This window comes from Petromyzon marinus, unplaced genomic scaffold (assembly GCF_048934315.1).
Source record: "Petromyzon marinus isolate PM22_M1 ecotype Great Lakes invasive population unplaced genomic scaffold, UKy_Petmar_22M1.pri1.0 PM_G_Scaffold_72, whole genome shotgun sequence".
Lineage (NCBI taxonomy): Eukaryota > Metazoa > Chordata > Hyperoartia > Petromyzontiformes > Petromyzontidae > Petromyzon > Petromyzon marinus.
In genome coordinates this window covers 331,260-351,170 of record NW_027423027.1, presented here as the reverse complement: position 1 = coordinate 351,170, position 19,911 = coordinate 331,260, and the positions used below count along the sequence as shown (strand labels likewise).

Below are 19,911 nucleotides of genomic sequence, written 5' to 3'. Positions count from 1 at the left end.
GTGTGTGTACACCATGTTAATCACACTGTGTGTGTGTACACCATGTTAACCACACTGTGTGTGTACACCATGTTAATCACACTGTGTGTGTACACCATGTCAATCACACTGTGTGTGTACACCTATGTTAATCACACTGTGTGTGTACACCTATGTTAATCACACTGTGTGTGTGTACACCTATGTTAATCACACTGTGTGTGTACACCATGTTAATCACACTGTGTGTGTACACCATGTTAATCACACTGTGTGTGTACACCTATGTTAATCACACTGTGTGTGTGTACACCATGTTAATCACACTGTGTGTGTACACCTATGTTAACTAAATGCCAACGTTGGCTCGACGTTGCATGTTTACTGGGTTTGAATTAAAATGTTGTGTTCTCGATGGAGTAATTTCTGCCCCTCTAAATTTTTCAACGCTTTTACCGAACTTGAAAATGTAGTTTACTTCCTGTCGTCCAATCAATCACACATGTTGCACGCGGTGACGATGCATATCCTGTATTAAAATCGGCATTAATTAATCAATTTATTGCCTCCTTTCCAGCAATTAAAAATAAGATTTATGGACGGCGTCTTAAATTTTGTTGTGCAGGTGGGAAAAACGCCGCGGTCCCTAAACTGCGGAATCGTCTCGCGCGACGAGCAGGCGCCGCGTGTCTGAGGCGCGCCTGCTCCGTGTGCGTGTTAACGAGTTACGGACAGCATCACACGCACACACAAAAAAGTAGCACGTTGAAGATTAATTTATAAAGTAATCAATCAATTAAGCGGCTCTTTTAAAGCAATTACAATTTTTTTTGTATGGACGGATTATTTAATTTAATGTTTTTTTTGGCTAGGTCAATGAAACGCCGCGGTCCCTAAAGTGTGGAATCGCCTCGCCGGGGAAGCAGGCGCCACGTCCTTCTCTCACGGAGGTGAGTTATAAACTATTTAATTATTGTTGTTATTGTTATTAATCTTCACTTCTCTGTGTTTACGTCGCGTTTAAAGCTTGTGATCACTTCCCGTTGTCCACTCGACTTCTTCTTCTTTACCTTTTAGCGCACTTTAAAATAATAAGGCGTTGTTTAATAATAAAACGTTGTTGTTATTGTGTGTAAGGCGTTTCCAGGGTAGTCCTCGACTTACGACGGAGTTGCGTTACAGCGACCAACACCGGAACTCGGAAATATCGTCCTTAGCCTAGCCGGGAGTCTTACAGAATGGTGATTATTTAGCAAAAACAGATAATTTACAGTAGTACTGTATAAACTATATACCGTATGTATTTATTACAATACTGTATTGCTATAACAACTTTAAACATGCATTGAACGTAACGTATCGTATGTTGTACTGTACTCGCCAAGATTCGTACCTCGCGCGCCGCTGCGTTTGCCTGCCGCGCGAAATTTAAAAGATTTTAACAATTTTGTCTTATCGTAAGATCGAAATAGCGTAAGTCGGGGATCGTCGTAAGTCGGGGATCGTCGTAAGTTGGGGACCTCGTGTGCTTCCTGCAGGCTGTCACCACCACGTGTGTTGTCACCACGTGTGATGTCACCACCTCGTGTGATGTCACCACCTCGTGTGATGTCACCACCACGTGTGATGTCACCACCACGTGTGTTGTCACCACCACGTGTGTTGTCACCACCTCGTGTGATGTCACCACCACGTGTGATGTCACCACCACGTGTGATGTCACCACCACGTGTGATGTCACCACCACGTGTGTTGTCACCACCACGTGTGTTGTCACCACCACGTGTGATGTCACCACCACGTGTGTTGTCACCACCACGTGTGATGTCACCACCACGTGTGTTGTCATCATCTCGTGTGCTGTCACCACCTCGTGTGATGTCACCACCACGTGTGATGTCACCACCACGTGTGTTGTCACCACCACGTGTGATGTCACCACCACGTGTGATGTCACCACCACGTGTGTTGTCACCACCACGTGTGTTGTCACCACCACGTGTGTTGTCACCACCACGTGTGTTGTCACCACCACGTGTGATGTCACCACGTGTGTTGTCACCACCACGTGTGTTGTCACCACCACGTGTGTTGTCACCACCACGTGTGTTGTCACCACCACGTGTGATGTCACCACCACGTGTGATGTCACCACGTGTGTTGTCACCACCACGTGTGTTGTCACCACCACGTGTGATGTCACCACCACGGGTGTTGTCACCACCACGTGTGATGTCACCACCACGTGTGTTGTCACCACCACGTGTGTTGTCACCACCACGTGTGATGTCACCACCACGTGTGATGTCACCACCACGTGTGATGTCACCACCACGTGTGTTGTCACCACCACGTGTGTTGTCACCACCACGTGTGTTGTCACCACCACGTGTGATGTCACCACGTGTGTTGTCACCACCACGTGTGTTGTCACCACCACGTGTGTTGTCACCACCACGTGTGTTGTCACCACCACGTGTGATGTCACCACGTGTGATGTCACCACGTGTGTTGTCACCACCACGTGTGTTGTCACCACCACGTGTGTTGTCACCACCACGTGTGTTGTCACCACCACGTGTGTTGTCACCACCACGTGTGATGTCACCACCACGTGTGTTGTCACCACCACGTGTGTTGTCACCACCACGTGTGATGTCACCACCACGTGTGATGTCACCACCACGTGTGATGTCACCACCACGTGTGGTGTCACCACCACGTGTGCTGTCACCACCACGTGTGATGTCACCACCACGTGTGATGTCACCACGTGTGTTGTCACCTCGTGTGCTGTCACCTATTAATAAACTCCGCGTTCAAATCCAATTAAAATTAGTTTTATACATTTGTGGCGGCCCATTGTAAAACGTCAACACACTGAGATGTCTCAGAATATTGAAGTCAGCAACCCCCCCCCCCCCCAAGTCAAAATCCTGGCTCCTAGCCCACTGACCCTCCTCCACCTACAACACGTGGAGATCCGTTTATACAGCAGAGTTGCAAATCATTCATTAAGGTGGAGAAATAGTTCACGTGTGGAGTTAACGGGGAATAAAAATAGCAGATTATATATGTGTGTGTAGACCAGGCGTCTCAATGTCATACTGTGGCCACGAGAATAATACAGAACTGGGCTACTTGTTTACCAATACTGAGTTATATATTAACATTGTTTACCAATGCTGAGTTATATATTAACATTGTTTACCAATACTGAGTTATATATTATCATTGTTTACCAATACTGAGGTATATATTAACATTGTTTACCAATACTGAGTTATATATTAACATTGTTTACCAATACTGAGTTATCTATTAACATTGTTTACCAATACTGAGTTATATATTAACATTGTTTACCAATGCTGAGTTATATATTAACATTGTTTACCAATACTGAGTCATATATTAACATTGTTTACCAATACTGAGTTATCTATTAACATTGTTTACCAATACTGAGTTATATATTATCATTGTTTACCAATACTGAGTTAAATATTAACATTATTTACCAATACTGAGTTATATATTAACATTGTTTACCAATACTGAGTTATATATTAACATTGTTTACCAATACTGAGTTATATATTAACATTGTTTACCAATACTGAGTTATATATTAACATTGTTTACCAATACTGAATTATCTATTAACATTGTTTACCAATACTGAGTTATATATTAACATTGTTTACCAATGCTGAGTTATGTATTAACATTGTTTACCAATGCTGAGTTATATATTAACATTCTTTACCAATACTGAGTTATATATTAACATTGTTTACCAATACTGAGTTATCTATTAACATTGTTTACCAATACTGAGTTATCTATTAACATTGTTTACCAATACTGAGTTATCTATTAACATTATTTACCAATACTGAGTTATATATTAACATTGTTTACCAATACTGAGTTATATATTAACATTGTTTACCAATACTGAGTTATATATTAACATTGTTTACCAATACTGAGTTATATATTAACATTGTTTACCAATACTGAATTATCTATTAACATTGTTTACCAATACTGAGTTATATATTAACATTGTTTACCAATGCTGAGTTATGTATTAACATTGTTTACCAATGCTGAGTTATATATTAACATTCTTTACCAATACTGAGTTATATATTAACATTGTTTACCAATACTGAGTTATCTATTAACATTGTTTACCAATACTGAGTTATCTATTAACATTGTTTACCAATACTGAGTTATATATTAACATTGTTTACCAATGCTTAGTTATATATTAACATTGTTTACCAATGCTGAGTTATATATTAACATTGTTTACCAATGCTGAGTTATATATTAACATTGTTTACCAATACTGAGTTATATATTAACATTGTTTACCAATACTGAGTTATCTATTAACATTGTTTACCAATACTGAGTTATCTATTAACATTGTTTACCAATACTGAGTTATCTATTAACATTGTTTACCAATGCTGAGTTATATATTAACATTGTTTACCAATACTGAGTTATCTATTAACATTGTTTACCAATACTGAGTTATCTATTAACATTGTTTACCAATACTAAGTTATATATTAACATTGTTTACCAATACTGAGTTATATATTAACATTGTTTACCACTACTGAGTTATCTATTAACATTGTTTACCAATACTGAGTTATCTATTAACATTGTTTACCAATACTGAGTTATATATTAACATTGTTTACCAATACTGAGTTATATATTAACATTGTTTACCAATACTGAGTTATATATTAACATTGTTTACCAATACTGAGTTATCTATTAACATTGTTTACCAATACTAAGTTATATATTAACATCGTTTACCAATACTGAGTTATTTATTAACATTGTTTACCAATACTGAGTTATGTATAACATTGATTACCAATACTGAGTTATATATAACATTGTTTACAAATACTGATTTATCTATTAACATTGTTTACCAATACTGAGTTATCTTTTAACATTGTTTACCAATACGAAGTTATATATTAACATTGTTTACCAATACTGAGTTATATATTAACATTGTTTACCACTACTGAGTTATCTATTAACATTGTTTACCAATACTGAGTTATCTATTAACATTGTTTACCAATACTGAGTTATCTATTAACATTGTTTACCACTACTGAGTTATCTATTAACATTGTTTACCAATACTGAGTTATCTATTAACATTTTTTACCAATACTGAGTTATATATTACCATTGTTTACCAATACTGAGTTATATATTAACATTGTTTACCAATGCTGAGTTATATATTAACATTGTTTACCAATACTGAGTTATTTATTAACATTGTTTACCAATACTGAGTTATGTATAACATTGATTACCAATACTGAGTTATATATAACATTGTTTACAAATACTGATTTATCTATTAACATTGTTTACCAATACTGAGTTATCTTTTAACATTGTTTACCAATACGAAGTTATATATTAACATTGTTTACCAATACTGAGTTATATATTAACATTGTTTACCACTACTGAGTTATCTATTAACATTGTTTACCAATACTGAGTTATCTATTAACATTGTTTACCAATACTGAGTTATATATTAACATTGTTTACCAATACTGAGTTATATATTAACATTGTTTACCAATACTGAGTTATATATTAACATTGTTTACCACTACTGAGTTATATATTAACATTGTTTACCAATGCTGAGTTATATATTAACATTGTTTACCAATGCTGAGTTATATATTAACATTGTTTACCAATACTGAGTTATATATTAACATTGTTTACCAATACTGAGTTATCTATTAACATTGTTTACCAATACTGAGTTATCTATTAACATTGTTTACCAATACTGAGTTATCTATTAACATTGTTTACCAATGCTGAGTTATATATTAACATTGTTTACCAATACTGAGTTATCTATTAACATTGTTTACCACTACTGAGTTATCTATTAACATTGTTTACCAATACTGAGTTATCTATTAACATTGTTTACCAATACTGAGTTATATATTAACATTGTTTACCAATACTGAGTTATATATTAACATTGTTTACCAATACTGAGTTATATATTAACATTGTTTACCACTACTGAGTTATATATTAACATTGTTTACCAATGCTGAGTTATATATTAACATTGTTTACCAATGCTGAGTTATATATTAACATTGTTTACCAATACTGAGTTATATATTAACATTGTTTACCAATACTGAGTTATCTATTAACATTGTTTACCAATACTGAGTTATCTATTAACATTGTTTACCAATACTGAGTTATCTATTAACATTGTTTACCAATGCTGAGTTATATATTAACATTGTTTACCAATACTGAGTTATCTATTAACATTGTTTACCAATACTGAGTTATCTATTAACATTGTTTACCAATACTAAGTTATATATTAACATTGTTTACCAATACTGAGTTATATATTAACATTGTTTACCACTACTGAGTTATCTATTAACATTGTTTACCAATACTGAGTTATCTATTAACATTGTTTACCAATGCTGAGTTATATATTAACATTGTTTACCAATACTGAGTTATATATTAACATTGTTTACCAATACTGAGTTATATATTAACATTGTTTACCAATACTGAGTTATCTATTAACATTGTTTACCAATACTGAGTTATATATTAACATCGTTTACCAATACTGAGTTATTTATTAACATTGTTTACCAATACTGAGTTATGTATAACATTGATTACCAATACTGAGTTATATATAACATTGTTTACAAATACTGATTTATCTATTAACATTGTTTACCAATACTGAGTTATCTTTTAACATTGTTTACCAATACGAAGTTATATATTAACATTGTTTACCAATACTGAGTTATATATTAACATTGTTTACCACTACTGAGTTATCTATTAACATTGTTTACCAATACTGAGTTATCTATTAACATTGTTTACCAATACTGAGTTATATATTAACATTGTTTACCAATACTGAGTTATATATTAACATTGTTTACCAATACTGAGTTATATATTAACATTGTTTACCACTACTGAGTTATCTATTAACATTGTTTACCAATACTGAGTTATCTATTAACATTTTTTACCAATACTGAGATATATATTAACATTGTTTACCAATACTGAGTTATATATTAACATTGTTTACCAATACTGAGTTATATATTAACATTGTTTACCAATACTGAATTATCTATTAACATTGTTTACCAATACTGAGTTATATATTAACATTGTTTACCAATGCTGAGTTATGTATTAACATTGTTTACCAATGCTGAGTTATATATTAACATTCTTTACCAATACTGAGTTATATATTAACATTGTTTACCAATACTGAGTTATCTATTAACATTGTTTACCAATACTGAGTTATCTATTAACATTGTTTACCAATACTGAGTTATCTATTAACATTGTTTACCAATACTGAGTTATATATTAACATTGTTTACCAATGCTTAGTTATATATTAACATTGTTTACCAATGCTGAGTTATATATTAACATTGTTTACCAATGCTGAGTTATATATTAACATTGTTTACCAATACTGAGTTATATATTAACATTGTTTACCAATACTGAGTTATCTATTAACATTGTTTACCAATACTGAGTTATCTATTAACATTGTTTACCAATACTGAGTTATCTATTAACATTGTTTACCAATGCTGAGTTATATATTAACATTGTTTACCAATACTGAGTTATCTATTAACATTGTTTACCAATACTGAGTTATCTATTAACATTGTTTACCAATACTAAGTTATATATTAACATTGTTTACCAATACTGAGTTATATATTAACATTGTTTACCACTACTGAGTTATCTATTAACATTGTTTACCAATACTGAGTTATCTATTAACATTGTTTACCAATACTGAGTTATATATTAACATTGTTTACCAATGCTGAGTTATATATTAACATTGTTTACCAATACTGAGTTATATATTAACATTGTTTACCAATACTGAGTTATCTATTAACATTGTTTACCAATACTGAGGTATCTATTAACATTGTTTACCAATACTGAGTTATCTATTAACATTGTTTACCAATGCTGAGTTATATATTAACATTGATTACCAATACTGAGTTATATATAACATTGTTTACAAATACTGATTTATCTATTAACATTGTTTACCAATACTGAGTTATCTTTTAACATTGTTTACCAATACGAAGTTATATATTAACATTGTTTACCAATACTGAGTTATATATTAACATTGTTTACCACTACTGAGTTATCTATTAACATTGTTTACCAATACTGAGTTATCTATTAACATTGTTTACCAATACTGAGTTATCTATTAACATTGTTTACCACTACTGAGTTATCTATTAACATTGTTTACCAATACTGAGTTATCTATTAACATTTTTTACCAATACTGAGTTATATATTACCATTGTTTACCAATACTGAGTTATATATTAACATTGTTTACCAATACTGAGTTATCTATTAACATGGTTTACCAATACTGAGTTATATATTAACATTGTTTACCAATACTGAGTTATATATTAACATTGTTTACCAATACTGAGTTATCTATTAACATTGTTTTACCAATGCTGAGTTATATATTAACATTGTTTACCAATGCTGAGTTATATATTAACATTGTTTACCAATACTGAGTTATTTATTAACATTGTTTACCAATACTGAGTTATGTATAACATTGATTACCAATACTGAGTTATATATAACATTGTTTACAAATACTGATTTATCTATTAACATTGTTTACCAATACTGAGTTATCTTTTAACATTGTTTACCAATACGAAGTTATATATTAACATTGTTTACCAATACTGAGTTATATATTAACATTGTTTACCACTACTGAGTTATCTATTAACATTGTTTACCAATACTGAGTTATCTATTAACATTGTTTACCAATACTGAGTTATATATTAACATTGTTTACCAATACTGAGTTATATATTAACATTGTTTACCAATACTGAGTTATATATTAACATTGTTTACCACTACTGAGTTATATATTAACATTGTTTACCAATGCTGAGTTATATATTAACATTGTTTACCAATGCTGAGTTATATATTAACATTGTTTACCAATACTGAGTTATATATTAACATTGTTTACCAATACTGAGTTATCTATTAACATTGTTTACCAATACTGAGTTATCTATTAACATTGTTTACCAATACTGAGTTATCTATTAACATTGTTTACCAATGCTGAGTTATATATTAACATTGTTTACCAATACTGAGTTATCTATTAACATTGTTTACCAATACTGAGTTATCTATTAACATTGTTTACCAATACTAAGTTATATATTAACATTGTTTACCAATACTGAGTTATATATTAACATTGTTTACCACTACTGAGTTATCTATTAACATTGTTTACCAATACTGAGTTATCTATTAACATTGTTTACCAATACTGAGTTATATATTAACATTGTTTACCAATACTGAGTTATATATTAACATTGTTTACCAATACTGAGTTATATATTAACATTGTTTACCAATACTGAGTTATCTATTAACATTGTTTACCAATACTGAGTTATATATTAACATCGTTTACCAATACTGAGTTATTTATTAACATTGTTTACCAATACTGAGTTATGTATAACATTGATTACCAATACTGAGTTATATATAACATTGTTTACAAATACTGATTTATCTATTAACATTGTTTACCAATACTGAGTTATCTTTTAACATTGTTTACCAATACGAAGTTATATATTAACATTGTTTACCAATACTGAGTTATATATTAACATTGTTTACCACTACTGAGTTATCTATTAACATTGTTTACCAATACTGAGTTATCTATTAACATTGTTTACCAATACTGAGTTATATATTAACATTGTTTACCAATACTGAGTTATATATTAACATTGTTTACCAATACTGAGTTATATATTAACATTGTTTACCACTACTGAGTTATCTATTAACATTGTTTACCAATACTGAGTTATCTATTAACATTTTTTACCAATACTGAGATATATATTAACATTGTTTACCAATACTGAGTTATATATTAACATTGTTTACCAATACTGAGTTATATATTAACATTGTTTACCAATACTGAATTATCTATTAACATTGTTTACCAATACTGAGTTATATATTAACATTGTTTACCAATGCTGAGTTATGTATTAACATTGTTTACCAATGCTGAGTTATATATTAACATTCTTTACCAATACTGAGTTATATATTAACATTGTTTACCAATACTGAGTTATCTATTAACATTGTTTACCAATACTGAGTTATCTATTAACATTGTTTACCAATACTGAGTTATCTATTAACATTGTTTACCAATACTGAGTTATATATTAACATTGTTTACCAATGCTTAGTTATATATTAACATTGTTTACCAATGCTGAGTTATATATTAACATTGTTTACCAATGCTGAGTTATATATTAACATTGTTTACCAATACTGAGTTATATATTAACATTGTTTACCAATACTGAGTTATCTATTAACATTGTTTACCAATACTGAGTTATCTATTAACATTGTTTACCAATACTGAGTTATCTATTAACATTGTTTACCAATGCTGAGTTATATATTAACATTGTTTACCAATACTGAGTTATCTATTAACATTGTTTACCAATACTGAGTTATCTATTAACATTGTTTACCAATACTAAGTTATATATTAACATTGTTTACCAATACTGAGTTATATATTAACATTGTTTACCACTACTGAGTTATCTATTAACATTGTTTACCAATACTGAGTTATCTATTAACATTGTTTACCAATACTGAGTTATATATTAACATTGTTTACCAATACTGAGTTATATATTAACATTGTTTACCAATACTGAGTTATATATTAACATTGTTTACCAATACTGAGTTATCTATTAACATTGTTTACCAATACTAAGTTATATATTAACATCGTTTACCAATACTGAGTTATTTATTAACATTGTTTACCAATACTGAGTTATGTATAACATTGATTACCAATACTGAGTTATATATAACATTGTTTACAAAATCTGATTTATCTATTAACATTGTTTACCAATACTGAGTTATCTTTTAACATTGTTTACCAATACGAAGTTATATATTAACATTGTTTACCAATACTGAGTTATATATTAACATTGTTTACCACTACTGAGTTATCTATTAACATTGTTTACCAATACTGAGTTATCTATTAACATTGTTTACCAATACTGAGTTATCTATTAACATTGTTTACCACTACTGAGTTATCTATTAACATTGTTTACCAATACTGAGTTATCTATTAACATTTTTTACCAATACTGAGTTATATATTACCATTGTTTACCAATACTGAGTTATATATTAACATTGTTTACCAATACTGAGTTATCTATTAACATGGTTTACCAATACTGAGTTATATATTAACATTGTTTACCAATACTGAGTTATATATTAACATTGTTTACCAATACTGAGTTATCTATTAACATTGTTTTACCAATGCTGAGTTATATATTAACATTGTTTACCAATGCTGAGTTATATATTAACATTGTTTACCAATACTGAGTTATTTATTAACATTGTTTACCAATACTGAGTTATGTATAACATTGATTACCAATACTGAGTTATATATAACATTGTTTACAAATACTGATTTATCTATTAACATTGTTTACCAATACTGAGTTATCTTTTAACATTGTTTACCAATACGAAGTTATATATTAACATTGTTTACCAATACTGAGTTATATATTAACATTGTTTACCACTACTGAGTTATCTATTAACATTGTTTACCAATACTGAGTTATCTATTAACATTGTTTACCAATACTGAGTTATATATTAACATTGTTTACCAATACTGAGTTATATATTAACATTGTTTACCAATACTGAGTTATATATTAACATTGTTTACCACTACTGAGTTATATATTAACATTGTTTACCAATGCTGAGTTATATATTAACATTGTTTACCAATTCTGAGTTATATATTAACATTGTTTACCAATACTGAGTTATATATTAACATTGTTTACCAATACTGAGTTATCTATTAACATTGTTTACCAATACTGAGTTATCTATTAACATTGTTTACCAATACTGAGTTATCTATTAACATTGTTTACCAATGCTGAGTTATATATTAACATTGTTTACCAATACTGAGTTATCTATTAACATTGTTTACCAATACTGAGTTATCTATTAACATTGTTTACCAATACTAAGTTATATATTAACATTGTTTACCAATACTGAGTTATATATTAACATTGTTTACCACTACTGAGTTATCTATTAACATTGTTTACCAATACTGAGTTATCTATTAACATTGTTTACCAATACTGAGTTATATATTAACATTGTTTACCAATACTGAGTTATATATTAACATTGTTTACCAATACTGAGTTATATATTAACATTGTTTACCAATACTGAGTTATCTATTAACATTGTTTACCAATACTGAGTTATATATTAACATCGTTTACCAATACTGAGTTATTTATTAACATTGTTTACCAATACTGAGTTATGTATAACATTGATTACCAATACTGAGTTATATATAACATTGTTTACAAATACTGATTGATCTATTAACATTGTTTACCAATACTGAGTTATCTTTTAACATTGTTTACCAATACGAAGTTATATATTAACATTGTTTACCAATACTGAGTTATATATTAACATTGTTTACCACTACTGAGTTATCTATTAACATTGTTTACCAATACTGAGTTATCTATTAACATTGTTTACCAATACTGAGTTATATATTAACATTGTTTACCAATACTGAGTTATATATTAACATTGTTTACCACTACTGAGTTATCTATTAACATTGTTTACCAATACTGAGTTATTTATTAACATTTTTTACCAATACTGAGATATATATTAACATTGTTTACCAATACTGAGTTATATATTAACATTGTTTACCAATACTGAGTTATCTATTAACATGGTTTACCAATACTGAGTTATATATTAACATTGTTTACCAATACTGAGTTATATATTAACATTGTTTACCAATACTGAGTTATCTATTAACATTGTTTTACCAATGCTGAGTTATATATTAACATTGTTTACCAATGCTGAGTTATATATTAACATTGTTTACCAATACTGAGTTATCTATTAAGATTGTTTACCAATACTGAGTTATCTATTAACATTGTTTACCAATACTAAGTTATATATTAACATTGTTTACCAATACTGAGTTATCTATTAAGATTGTTTACCAATACTGAGTTATCTATTAACATTGATTGTTTACCAATACTGAGTTATATATTAACATTGTTTACCAATACTGAGTTATATATTAACATTGTTTACCAATACTGAGTTATATATTAACATTGTTTACCAATACTGAGTTATATATTAACATTGTTTACCAATACTGAGTTATATATTAACATTGTTTACCAATTCTGAGTTATCTATTAACATTGTTTACCAATACTGAGTTATATATTATCATCGTTTACCAATACTGAGTTATTTATTAACATTGTTTACCAATACTGAGTTATATATTATCATTGTTTACCAATACTGAGTTATATATTAACATTGTTTACCAATACTGAGTTATATATTAACATTGTTTACCAATACTGAGTTATATATTAACATTGTTTACCACTACTGAGTTATCTATTAACATTGTTTACCAATACTGAGTTATATATTAACATTGTTTACCAATACTGAGTTACATATTAACATTGGTCAAATAGCCCAGAAATCCTGTCCTGCTAATCTTCCAGCAAATGGAAGAAGCACTGTGTACTTATTTTTTATTTAAAGCTTTCGTGAGCAGTAATTCATATTATTAGCTCTCTCCGTAAAGTCACGTTAAAGGGAAACAATAAAATCATACAAATATATAAAACATTATATATTTTATTACTTTATTGTTTCCCGTCACTGTGTACTTGTGAACGCAGTCGTATTTGTTTTGTGTGTATGGGCGAACTTCTTTCGCACAATACGTAGCCAACCATGTTAACCGGAAGTGCGGGTTGGGGCAAGGATGATAACAACTAACTAACTAACACACACACAGAGCACTTCTAACCAAGTTAAGTTTTCAATCTAGATGTAAGAAGTGAATATAGCTCCAGTATCTATACTCTTTGGTTCTTTTGGGTAAAGTCACGTAGGTGAAAATAAAATAACAAAAAATCACGACGTTTCGGCCACAACACAAGCAGCCTTCATCAGGTGAAGGGACGAGACTGTCTGGAGGACAGCGCTGGAGTGGAAGAAGCCACGCTTAGATCACGACCTTTAAGCTGTGTGAGAAGAAAAAGACCACGCGCCTTGATAAAGGAATTAGCATATAATTTAGCATTGAAATGGCTCATTGAAATAGCTAAGTTAAAGTATACACATCTGCAGAGGCACCCCTTGACAAAGGAATTAGCATAGAATTTAGCATTGAAATAGCTGAGTGATGTTCTGTTTGAGAGGAGACCTGATGGCTCATTGGGGCATTCTGTCTACAGGAAACCCACCCACACAGATTCCTACTTGAAACCTGATTCCCACCACCACCCAGCCCAAAAGAATTCTCTCATCAAAACTTTATACCATAGGCCTCATTGCATTTCGGACCAACACCACCTGACCAGTGAATTAAAACATGTACACCTGGCCCTCAAAAGGAATGGTTACTCTGACCGTACCATCCGCCAAGCTGTTTCTCCCTCCATACAGAAACAACCACTTGATACTCTGGTCAAAACCATCACACTACCATATATAGCAGGCGTTACTAAAAAGATTTCCAAAATTCTAAACAAACACAAGATCCAGGTCCGGTTCAATACAGTACACAAAATGAAGGATGTCATTCCTGACTTACAGTACCCCGGGGTTTACAAATTGAGTTGTACCTGCGGTGATTGCTATATCGGGGAGACAAAGCGACATGTTTCTGACCGAATTCCCGAGCACAAATCAGATTTGAAATACGGCAAAACGAATTCTTCTGCCGTGGCTGATCACTGTTACAACGCTGTGGGTGATCACGATATAATTTTCTCCGATACCAAGGTTCTTTGCAAACCCATGGGTTTTTATCAGAGATTTGTTCACGATGCAATTCAGATCTACAAAAACAGACACAATTTCAACCGAGAAGATGGTTTCAAATTAAGCAACCATTGGAAAGATGTTCTAAATCGAACTAAACATTAAACTAATTTCAATGGTACAGTATATTTTTCAAGTAGTGGTACCCCAAACTTTCGCAGCTCTTATAAATTCCCTTTTCACACCATCAATAGGTAAACTCCCCCCCCCCCCCCCCCCCCGCGCCAAACGGCAAGTCCACCGGCACGTACACCACCTCTTTTCTGAAATCGGCCAATCAAATGCTATTTTTTATGCTAATTTCTTTGTCAGGACACCTTGTTTGCTCGCACACAGTTTAAAGGCCCGCGGTCTGAGCGTGGTTGTGTTTCGCTAAATTCTCCTGTTTGATTTGTACTAGGTGCCTCGGTGAATGTATTTGCTCTGACTTTAACATAGCTATTTCTGTGACCAGTTACAAGCTAATCACTCATCTATTTCAATGCTAAATTCTATGCTAATTCCTTTGTCAAGGGGTGTCTCAGCGGATGTGTATACTTTAACTTAGCTATTTCAATGAGCCATTTCAATGCTAAATTATATGCAGATTCCTTTGTCAAGGCGCTTTGTTTCTTCTCACACAGCTTAAAGGTCGTGATCTGAGCGTGGCTTTTTTCAATCCAGCGCTGTCCTCCAGACAGTCTCGTCCCTTCACCTGATGAAGGCCGCTTGTGTTGTGGCCGAAACGTCGTGATTTTTGTTATTTTATTTTTTTACCTACGTGACTTTACCCAATAGAACCAAAGATTATGGATCCTAGCAGTCACGAAAGCTTTAAATCTAGAACTGTGAATCCATTTGCAAGTAAACTCACATTTCAACAATGAGGGTTGAAAGCATTAAGCATTAGCTCTGTCTGCATGTCTGTTCTGTTGTAAAGATGATCCAATATGAACACAATTGTAGCACAACAGCTCTGTTGCTATTAGGGACCTAACAATGTTGAAAACTGGCCAACATTGATTAAACGGCCCACTCATGGTCCAGAGCAGAACTCGGTACCACCTAAGGTAGCAAAACTTAAGTCGTACCCATTTATTTGGATGGAAAATGAAAGTAAATTACTTGATAGTCTCACTCATTGCATTTGTTTATCACTGGCCACGTAGAGAAATTGAAACTGCTCAATTTAGGCCACCTCACGTGGTACCGACAAAGGAGACATCTCATGGGCTATGAAAAAATAAGAATAGGTTGTATCCTTTCTGGCAATAAAACAGATCTTAAGATTCATTGAAAAAGGTTTCTGTTTGGTGTTTGAACATGTAAACACCCGTTTTATTGCCAAAAAAGGATCAAATCTATTCTTATTTTGTCATACTTTGATACCGGCAAAACGGTCTCATTTTGAAGCGTCTCATGGACTATTGGATGGGGAGAAAAAAACGGCGCTAAAAATCAGCGCCGACCTCTCCTGTCGTACCCAGTGACGTCATCACGGGCGAAGTTCACCGCGCGAAGTCAAACGCCGCCTCGTGAGCGCTGCTCGAAACACAAAATCATCGCTCGGTGAACATTTCCGAGGACAAACAAACGCATGCCGGGAACCGTGTGAGTTTGTGTTTCTTGTTTCCTCTGCGCAATGTGGGGGAGGGCTTCATCCAGCAGTGGATTGACAAAAGCGCTGTATTCATACTGCACAGGCTACGCTAATGTCACATTTAGGCCCATGGACCGAACAAACGCGTCTCTCTTTCTCCATCTGTCTCCATTTTCTCTCTCTTTCTCTCTTCACTGCTGGCCTGTAGGTTTGGGCCGAGCGAGTTCCTGCCGGGGATTTGGCTCTTCAGGAGTTGATTCCCCCCGTGGCTTTGTCTTCACGAGGCGACCGCGCGGAGTGTCAAGGGCTCCGCCGCTGCCCCAGCACCACCGTAGTAGCCAAACCACCGGTGCTCGGCATGGCCTGTATGAAGGTCTTGCTGGACCTCATGTTGAGCACGGGGTACAACATCGTCCAGGAGAACGGACAGAGGAAGTTCGGACCGCCGCCCGACTGGCAGGGGCCCCCTCCCGCCCGTGGCTGCGAGGTGTTTCTGGTGAGGATCCCGCGCGACCTCTACGAGGACGAGCTGGTGCCCGTGCTGGAGACGGTGGGGAAGCTCTACCAGCTCCGCCTCATGATGGAGCATAGCGGAGAGACCCGCGGCTATGCGTTCGCTACCTACGTGACGCTCGCCCAAGCCACGGATGCCGTCAAGAAACTCGACAAATTCGAGATCCGTCCCGGACGCCGCATTGGAGTCTGCTTCAGCGTGGACAATCGCCGCCTCTTCATTGGGGGGCTGCCAGAGGACAAGAAGCGAGCGGAGGTGATGATGGCGATGAGCGGTGCCACAGAGGGCGTGGTGGACGTCAAGATGAGCGTCTGTCGCCGGGACAAAACCCTCAACCGAGGCTACGCGTTCATCGAGTACGGGAGCCATCGCGCGGCCGCCATGGCCAGGAAGAAGCTCCTTCGAATCAACTTCCGGCCATGGGGCCGGACCATCAAGGTGGGCTGGGCCATCCCGGAGTGGGACACGGTGGCTGCGGCCGCGGCAACGGAAGACGAGGAGATGGAGGCGGCGGTGCCAGACCTGCGGCAGCCGGAGTGCACGGGCACCGGCAAAGCCGCACACAGCCTGTTTGAGGGCTGGGGGGCACGCACGTGCCTGTGGTGGGTACCTCGCCACCTGCGGCCCATGCCCGTGGCTCTCGAGGCGGTGCCGGAGGCGGCCGTGCTGTCGTGGGCGGGGCGGCTGCGGATGCTGTGCCGGACCGCCGGCATCAGCTACCCAATATTCGAGCTGCACGCTTACTCGGGGCCCGGGATGCCCGCGGGCCTCCTCTATAAGGTGTCGATTCTCGGGAAGGGAGAAGGCGCCGGCATCTTCCCCGCATTTCTGAGCTCCAGCGACGAGGGAGCACGGGAGGTGGCGTGTCAGCTCGCCTACAACATCCTCAGCAATGCGAAACCTTGGAGCAGGTTACACGAGAGGGCATGGCCAGAGGCGTGGCTAGGCCCCGCCTCCGGCCACGCCCTCTCGTGGAACCTTGGAGCAGGTTACACGAGAGGGCGTGGCCAGAGGCGTGGCTAGGCCCCGCCTCCGGCCACGCCCTCTCGTGGAACCTTTCGAGCAGGTTACCGGAGTAACTCGGCTAGCCCCACCTGTTGCCTTTGCCCCAGATGCGCCTCCTTCCCTGATTGGTTGTTACCTCTGTGGCCGTACCTTTGAAGCCCTTGCCAGGCCAGCAGGTGTCACCCTGTCATGTCAGCAGGTGTCACCCTGTCATGTCAGCAGGTGTCACCCTGTGATGTCAGCAGGTGTCACCCTGTGATGTCAGCAGGTGTCACCCTGTGATGTCAGCAGGTGTCACCCTGTCATGTCAGCAGGTGTCACCCTGTGATGTCAGCAGGTGTCACCCTGTGATGTCAGCAGGTGTCACCCTGTCATGTCAGCAGGTGTCACCCTGTGATGTCAGCAGGTGTCACCCTGTCATGTCAGCAGGTGTCACCCTGTGATGTCAGCAGGTGTCACCCTGTGATGTCAGCAGGTGTTACCCTGTGATGTCAGCAGGTGTCACCCTATGATGTCAGCAGGTGTCACCCTGTGATGTCAGCAGGTGTCACCCTGTCATGTCAGCAGGTGTCACCCTGTGATGTCAGCAGGTGTCACCCTGTCATGTCAGCAGGTGTTACCCTGTGATGTCAGCAGGTGTCACCCTGTCAAGTCAGCAGGTGTCACCCTGTGATGTCAGCAGGTGTCACCCTGTCATTGCACTTTAATGAAAACCGACAACAGAATCCTTGAAGATAAAAAACTCATTCAGGTGTTTGACATGTCAACGCCATTTCGTTTTGAAAATGTAGCAGAGAAAAATATATATTGTTCACATCGCATTCTGTTTTGTCAATGATCTCTGTAACGTGCGACTGCTCTGCAAGCCATGCATTAACCCCTTTCTGTCTCAATTTAATTCCCAGCATGCAATTCTCCAAGCCTCAGATTTTATAAAATCTTCCGCGCAACTTTAATCCTAGTAAATATATTTTTTTCTTTTAAAACACAAGCATTATATTTAGTCTATTGCATGGCTAAAGTATTCTAAGTAAAAATATAAATTGTATTAAACCAATGTTAGATCATCGCTATGATAAATATATTTCTACCCTACAATATACAAATCTACATTGTGCTAATGTTTCAATTCTACTTTTATTAACTTACAAATATATATAGTCTAGGACACATTTTCAAAGGAATATTTTCATGTACCCAGACAATATTTGCACGTGCCCACATAAAAAAACTTGCAGACTGCATACGTAGCTACGACAACAGAATCCTTGAAAAAACGAATTCAGGTGTTTGACATGTCAACGCCATTTCGTTTTGAAAATGTAGGGGAGAAAAATATATATTGTTCACATCGCATTCTGATGTCAAAACATTTGAATCTTTATAAAATTGAAAAACCCTTGAACAACTTTGCTGCACATGGAGATATCCGTGCACCACCTCGTTTCCACAGCCTCTATCCCGGTGCCATTTGTATTTCATGCACATACCGCCGTTAAGAGTTTGATGTTTTATTGATTTTCAATTTTGGTGTTTTTTTGCT

General features: G+C 35.1%; 1 protein-coding gene across 2 annotated transcripts; it reads left to right on the top strand.

Moving 5' to 3' along the window:
- Window positions 1-681: 681 nt before the first annotated feature.
- On the top strand, window positions 682-18,569 carry LOC142920519 (putative RNA-binding protein 46). 2 transcript variants are annotated; one of them, XM_076062801.1, is made up of 2 exons: window positions 682-929; window positions 17,058-18,569. In XM_076062801.1, the coding sequence occupies exon 2, from the start codon at window positions 17,208-17,210 to the stop codon at window positions 18,384-18,386; it is 1,179 nt and encodes a 392-aa protein (XP_075918916.1). In that variant the 5' UTR covers window positions 682-929; window positions 17,058-17,207; the 3' UTR covers window positions 18,387-18,569. The 2 variants fall into 2 exon arrangements, with proteins under 2 accessions (XP_075918916.1, XP_075918915.1); XM_076062800.1 differs by lacking the exon at window positions 682-929 and adding an exon at window positions 960-1,220.
- The last annotated feature ends 1,342 nt before the right edge of the window (window positions 18,570-19,911 follow it).